The sequence below is a fragment of the Littorina saxatilis genome, linkage group LG1 (genome assembly GCF_037325665.1).
Source record: "Littorina saxatilis isolate snail1 linkage group LG1, US_GU_Lsax_2.0, whole genome shotgun sequence".
Classification (NCBI taxonomy): Eukaryota; Metazoa; Mollusca; class Gastropoda; order Littorinimorpha; family Littorinidae; genus Littorina; species Littorina saxatilis.
Genome location: NC_090245.1, coordinates 14,016,800 through 14,024,423, shown reverse-complemented (window position 1 = coordinate 14,024,423; position 7,624 = coordinate 14,016,800). Strand labels below are relative to the sequence as shown.

At 42.6% G+C, this 7,624-nt stretch overlaps 1 protein-coding gene across 1 annotated transcript in view; it reads left to right on the top strand.

The window, feature by feature from the left end:
* The first annotated feature begins 2,717 nt into the window (after window positions 1-2,717).
* Window positions 2,718-7,624, top strand: part of LOC138966115 (peptidyl-glycine alpha-amidating monooxygenase B-like) — an 18,093-nt gene continuing 13,186 nt past the window's right edge. Inside the window, exons 1-3 of the mRNA XM_070338247.1 lie at window positions 2,718-2,874; window positions 5,213-5,408; window positions 6,522-6,651. Coding sequence (XP_070194348.1) covers window positions 2,864-2,874; window positions 5,213-5,408; window positions 6,522-6,651 — 337 coding nt within the window. The 5' untranslated portion in view covers window positions 2,718-2,863. The remainder of the gene's footprint in view (window positions 2,875-5,212; window positions 5,409-6,521; window positions 6,652-7,624) is intronic.

The following is a 7,624-nucleotide window of genomic DNA, read 5'->3' as shown; positions in this document are numbered from 1 at the left end:
TGCAGCCGTGTACAGAGACACTAGGGAAATTTTGTCATTTTGGGTGGGCATTATTCTACTACAATAAAGCAAAATAAAGATTAAATACGCCATTACTGATTTGTCACTCATTCTTTCATTTCATTTTTCATTTTCATTATTTTATTATCCCATCGCTGGGAAATTCGGGTCGCTTCCTCCCAGTGGAAAGCTAGCAGCAACAGAGTCGCGCTACCCAGGTGTGTGCGTGTTTAGGTGTAATTAGCCACCTGCACTTATGGCAGAATGACCGAGATCTTTTACGTGCCACATTGGTGACACAGGGGTGGAACATGGATACCGTCTCTGAGTCTACACATACAGTTGACCCGTGTCCGTCCCGGCCCGAATTCGAACCTGCGACCCTGGGATCATAAGTCCAGTGCTCTACCACCTGAGCTACCGAGCCCCCGGGGTTAATTGCTGGAGCTTGTTGATCTCAGTGACATTAACAAGTTGGTTGGTTGTTGGTTGTTCAAGTACATTCAACCTTTTGGGCTATTCGGGACCGATTCATCAGTTTTGTTACATTTCTCAGTTTAAAATATCAGCAACGACCGCATGTGTCAGAGACAATCAATTTTTTGTTCTCCATGTAACTATTATAAGATGTTTGTTGATGGGTTGTTGACAGACCAGCTTTTTTGTCGGTCCGAGGGGGAGCATATCGTCTTTTGTTTCATATTTATTGACCAAGGCCGATATGCCCCCCGCGGACCGCCAAAAAAGCTGGTCTGACAACAAACCACCAAACATCGTTTTTGTCATCATTTTGGTAGTGAGAAAATAAGTGCCAAATCAACACAGGGAGCCATGCTTTAAAACACGAGTTCCGTTTTGATAACTCATGGTTTGGGGCCCCAGCACGTTGTTGCAATCAAAGCTGGCGTGTGAAAGCAACTTTCTGTGTTTTGAGTTCATAAAATGTTGAGATAAATATGTCAGGTTTGAGGATGCACAGTTCTGTATGTTCCTCTCAGTATTCCACCCCCTCGGTTTTCAGTTGTAAATATTAAGCTTAGTGATCGAATGTGGAAGCTACGTTATCCCTGTTAGTGTACATATGCGTGCGCGAGTGTAGTATGCTTCGTATGGTATTTTTATCTGTTGTCTTATTATTTGTTTTGTCTTTTAATGTGCACCACACTGAAATTTCTCTGTATGAGATAATAAAGTATTCGTATTCGTATTCGTATTCGTTGGGTCAAAGGTCACAGAAGATTTGCGTCGTGCAGCGAAGGAAAGAATCGCGATCTTGTTTCCGACTCATTGCCTCTTTGTTTTTCATTAGACCTGTCAGTCTGCTTGCTCGGCTTTGTTAGATGTTTGCATATATCTTGTTGCTATGTTCTTTGCTTTTATTATTATTTCTTATTTGCGCTTCGTTTATTGATACAACGTCTTGTGCACGTGTCAAAATGTGTGGGTCAGGGGTCAATTGGTTTGATTTGAACTTGACGTTCGTGTTTCTCCGAACGTCTGTGTATGGAAACACACATACACGCACTCCATGACTTTGTAAGAAGACAAAACATATCGCTAGGTTTCATTTGTTTGTGGTGAATGTATGACCTTTCATGAAGTAGATTTGTTTTTTGTTTACTTTTGCCAGTTTGCCAGTTCGTTTTTGGAACTTTGCAAAGCAGTGTCGTCTGTTTAGGTCGGGGGAAACGCCAATGAAAAGATCCGAAGAATCCCCGAGCATTTTTATTGGGTTTGCTTTTGATTATCCATGTATAACCTGCTTCCTGAAACTATGGTAACCGGGGATTTATTGCATGGGGAACATGAAATTTATTTCCCAGGTGCTTGTGAATGAAAACTCGTGAAAATGATGACAAATTTATTTGTCATAGGTCTCCAAGCATCAGTTCTTACTGCATGTAGCGCCGTAAACACCCTTTAAAGGCGATGTCCTTAACGCGATCGCCAAAAAAGGGTTGGAATGGAGGATCACTCGCACAGGCACATGAAGTTGGGTTGTCTGGTGGTGGGGGTGGGGGAAGCTGTACTCTTGTCTACACATTCTGTAGTAGCATGCAAGCAGAAGAGCACAGGGCCGGACTACCGGGGGGGGTTATGGGGGTTGCGCAACCCCCCCCCCCCTAGCCTAAACATGTACCTTACTTATTTAATTTTTTTTTATTATTGCTTATTTTATGCCGTTTCATGCAAGGAGCGACCATTTTCCTATCTCAGAATATGACCTACTCATCAGCTTCAGGGGGCGTCGCCCCCTGACCCCCACAACGAGGGGGGGTTCTAGGGTTTCCGGACCCCCCCCCCCCCCCCCCCCCAGCCAAAAGATAAAAATATTGAATGAGGTATGCATTTCTTTATTTTACATTGAGTTTCAATTTTTGGGGTATTAATCAATGACAAAATCTGCTGCCTGAAACTGGTAATGATCATCCTCAGAATGCACCAGATTGCACCATTTTGCATCCTTTTTTTCAAAATTTTCCGGGGGGGCATGCCCCCGGACCCCCCTAGCAAGCTAGGCGCTTCGCGCCGTCGGCTCGGCGCTTCGCGCCTTCACACCCATATCTTCACAATCTACTTTTGAAAAAAACCACCCATAAAATGAACTGATCCGCCTCTGCCGCCAGGGGGGACATCCCCCTGGGCCACCACTGGCAACCCCCCCCCCCTCCTCTTCGCCTAGTCCGGCCCTGGAGCACACCCCAGCCACAGGCCCCACCCACCCCGTGTCAAGTGCCTGTGGTCACTAGACTCTGAGTACACCCGGGACGTTGTATTAATACAGCATGACTCAGTACCCTCGCGTTGATATTTGGCTGTCTCCTGGTACTCTCGTCATTCTGCGCCAGTCTGATCTGCAAGCATGTCGTCTTGGTAAGTTGCGAGGGCTGAAAATGCCCCTTCAGCCATCTGTTGCAGCTTGTTCTTTCTTTGTGAAGGTTAATGCAGTCATATCGATGCAATATGATGAGTAGATTGATAAAACAGAACTTTATGTAGCATATCAAATCCGATACAACGCATGTTGACATGTCCTCTACACTGTAGATTTTTCATTATATTTTATAACGCAGACACAAAGTTTAATGGATTCCAAGGTACTGTCAAAGCCTTGTCTTGGCCGTCTTCGGGCCACACCTCCGAACAAATTTAAGATTAGATTGCAGGGAATTTGTAGATCATTAACTTTTACTGATCCGTATACGTTCAAAAAGTTTGATTCATTTTGATTGAATAGATGGTAGTTTTTCAACTGCGGACACTTACAAAGTTGGAGAGTTGGTTTCAAAACCTTGTCAGGGCCGTCTTTGAACTTCACACCATCAAAAGTATTGGGGTGGGCGCTGTGGCGTGGTGGTAAGACGTCGGCCTCTCCAGTTTCTTGCAGTTGAATGTAGGCAAAACAAAAGAAATGATTTTTGTAGGAAAGAGTGATAATTGTGGTCCCCAAAGAGTGAGAATAAGCGACAAGGAAGTTGAACTTGTGGAAACCTTCAAATATCTTGGGGTTTCAATTGACAATAAGCTGACTTTTAGTGATCGTGTTCATGCTGTTTATAAGAAAGCTCAGCAGCGACTTTTTCTTCTCAGGAAGCTTAAATATTTTAATGTCAATCAAAGTGTTATGGAACTTGTGTATCGCAGTTTGATTGAAAGCATACTGACTTTTAACACTGTGACATGGTATGGTACCACAAATGTTAAAAACAAAGCTAAACTCCACCGCATTGTTGCGACGGCTAGCAAGCTTGTAGGGCAACCCCAACGACAGCTGACCAGTCTCTACGAAGCTGCCATTAAGCGGAAAGCTCTTAAAATTGTCCGTGATCCGATCCATCCTCTCAACCCTTGTTTCAAAATTCTCCCTTCAGGTAAACGTTATAAGGTCCCTTTGGCACGCAAAAACCAGTTTAAAAAGTCATTCATGCCTTCTACAGTCACCATTTTAAATTCTTCTCGCATCACGTAGAGGCTGGTCGTCTGGGGAAAAAAAAACCAATGTGTGAAGGTGTGTGTGAAATATTTGTAATGTGATTACTCTGCTGTGAAACCCAACTCCTGTGATATGAGAGGGTAAATTTACATAGTGCAATATCATATTTGATTGTGATAGTCTTGAAGACGTTTTTTTACCTTAGGCCAAAAAAAAATTGTCTGTTTCTGGTAACATATGGCTAAAAAAAATAGGGTCGGTAGGTAGGGATTTTTTTTTATTTTTTTTTAATTTTTTTTAAATTTTTTTTTTTACCCCAAATGTAGACCAATAAAACTAACTAAAAATCGCGCAAAGAGACTGGATTCACTATACATAGAGACAAGACACTCAACACATTTACAAATCGTCAGCGGACTTTCGTTTTCACACGTTTTTGTTGTTCATTTTCTCACCCTGTCCTTTACCACAAAAAAAACAAAAAAAATTTGAGTTTGGAAAAAAAAGTTTAGGGTCGGCGCCGAAATTTAGGGTCGGTCGGGTGACCAGAAACAGACAATTTTTTTGTGTGGCCTTATTAGATATTATCTGTAAAATTACTAAATTTTACGATGACAAGGACAGCACTTTAGGTTAGTGTTATTGGAAATATGATGTGTGCTTGTGATTGTGAACCTATGTTTTATGTTTTATGTTTATGTGTGTCGTCCTATACAATTGTTGTTATAATCGTTTACAGGCAGGCAGGGTGTGCCGAAGAAAAATTTCCATTTTTATGTAATATTTTAATGGACAATAAAGTGCTGTTATTGTTATTGTTAATCGGAAGGTCGAGGGTTCGAATCCCGGCCGCGGCCGCCTGGCGGGCAAGTTAAGTGTGGAAATGTTTCCGATCTCCCAGGTCAACTTATGTGCAGACCTGCTGGTGGCTTATCCCCCTTCGTGTGTACACGCAAGCACAAGACCAAGTGCGCACGGAACAGAAATACGAAAATACGCAGCATGCTTCCTCCGAAAGCGGCGTGTGGCTGCCTAAATGGCGGGGTAAAAACGGTCATACACGTAAAATTCCACTCGTGCAAAAACACGAGTGTATGTGGGAGTTTCAGCCCACGAACGCAGGAGGAGAGGAGGAGGAGGAGTATTGGGGTAATTATTACTTAAAAGGCATGTCACAAAATGGTACACAGCTCTGGAGAATAACCCATGGTGACAAGAATCAGAACCCAGGTGAGTCATTCGAGCATTTTACGAACATGTGTTTTTCTTCTTCCCCAGGGCATTATTGATAGCAGCACTATGTGTGCCGGAGATCCTGGGTTACAGCATGTACAAGCCGGAGATCCCTAACGGGGATCACGTGCCACACCCGTGTAAACCCAACTTCATCTGGCACGGGGTGGGTCACAGGCAGGTCGCGGGTGGCGGCGCCAGAAACCCTTTTGGGGAAGACTTCGCCAAAAATGGTCACAAGGTTTGCACGCTGTTTTATCTCTGTCGGTTTTTCTGTTTGTTTTTCTCACCGTGGTTCAGTTTGTCTGTCTGTTTGATTGTCTCTGTGTGTGTTTGTTTGTCTGTGCATTTATCTGTCTGTGACTCTGTGAGTTTGGTTGTCTGGTTGTCTGTGTGTGTGTGTGTGTGTGTGTGTGTGTGTGTGTGTGTGTGTGTGTGTGTGTATGTGTGTGTCTGTGTGTCTGTCTGTGTGTCTGTCTGTCTGTCTGTCTGTATCTCCTCTATTTCTGACTCTGTGTCTTTCCTTTTGTTCTTTTGTTCTTTCTTTCTTTCTTTCTTTCTTTCTTTATCTTTATTTTTGGTTTTGTGTTGCGGTGATTTGTTGCTCTCGTCGCCTGTAACTACCATCAATGCTACATTCTGAAGCACGTAGATTTTCATATATATATTTATCTTTAACGATTGACACTTTTTTTTAATTGATTCAACTTTTTCCCCGATCCCATGGGAAAAAAAATGTTTGATATTACTGAAGCTTGTTGTGGTATAAGAACAAACGATATGCAGTAGACCATGCAATTGAAACATGTTTGCTCCTCTCTCAGACATGTTTTTGGGTGAAACACTTTGCACGAAAAGAATGAAAACAAAAATACTCACACAGTTTTGGCCAATTGGTTTAGAAACCACACCATCACAGGTAAAGTGTTCAGTTTTTCATCATAACATTATTCAGCCATTTTTAATCCAGGATACCACCAAATGTTTAAATGAAGGAGCAATTTTTTGTATCCGTTTTTATTTTGGTCAATAATTCAAAAGATGTGCTAAAATGTTTTATACGAACTCATCATTTGTCCCGCGACCATGAATGGTGTCTCTTTCTATGTGAACCTGTGCATGTCAATATTTGTATTCAAGCGCTTTCGAAAGGCAAAACTATTGAGTCAAAACGCTCATTTTGCTTTACTGTATGTGTGTGTGTGTGTGCGTGCGTGCGTGTGTGTGTGTTTGTGTGTGTGTGTGTGTGTGTGTGTGTGTGTGTGTGTGTGTGTGAGTGTGAGTGTGTGCGTGTGTGTCTGCATGTGTGTGTGTGTCTGTGTGTGTGTGTGTGTGTGTGTGTGTGTGTGTGTAGTGGACGGCAGCCCTGTGCCGACTGGACAGTGACGAGGACGGACTGACCAACGGCCAAGAGCTGGGAGACCCTGACTGTGTGTGGACACCTGGATCCACCCCGCCACGCACCTCCAACATCTCCCACCCAGGTCAGCTTTCGGTCAACTTGTCGTATGGTTTTTGTCACGGCAGGCTAATTGTGCAATACGCTGCGGCAGCGGATGTTGCAACAATCTGCGACATACCCCTCTTACAGGTATTGCGTTGTATATGTATGTTTTGATGTAACCCTTAGGTTCTGTTTCCTTTACATATTCTGGATACTGCGACCACCAAGCCATGACTACCCCCCCCCCTCCCCTTCCGCCCGCCCCCCCCCCCCCTTTGTGTTGTAATTGTCCACGTGTGTTCTCTGTTATAAATTTGACCCCTTGTCTATGTCCTGTCCTGTAATGTAAAGCCTATACATGTAAAAAAAAAAAATAAAATAAAAATTTAAAATAAAAAAACTCCACAAAAAAGAATTACATTTTTGTTAAAAAAAAGGTATTGCAACAGCTAGATTCTTTGTGGCCAGATTTTGTGAAGTCTTCACTCGAAACCCACTCACACTCCTTCTTCACTTTAATCATCGCATTCACTTTATTCAGAACCCTAAAACTTTATCCAACCACATTAACAACTGAGTAACAAAACATCCAGACATCTGACTTAATCAATGAATCATTTCACATCAACAAAGTTTTTCATAACGTAAAAAAGAACTCACAAAAACAAAAAAGAAACTGAAATTGATATTTTACCGCCAAAATTCTCCCGAAATCCCACCTGAAATGCAGTTTTTTCGCAATCTAGTCAATTCATTCTTCAGCATGTGCAGTTGCTAGATAGAAATGAAAGGCGAGTATAAAGAACCTCCTTGTCCTATTCATTTGACGCCACGATCGGACACCAGCCTTTCACAGACATTCTACACAAAAGTACTTACACTCCTCATACCAGTGATCGCGCCAGGTGCTTTTTGAAAAGGGTATTACATGTACCTTCTTAACAAGAGAAATTGATTCCACAGAAAACAGACGACCATATACCAGTCCTTCCTTCAGCGTCACCATTCAAAGG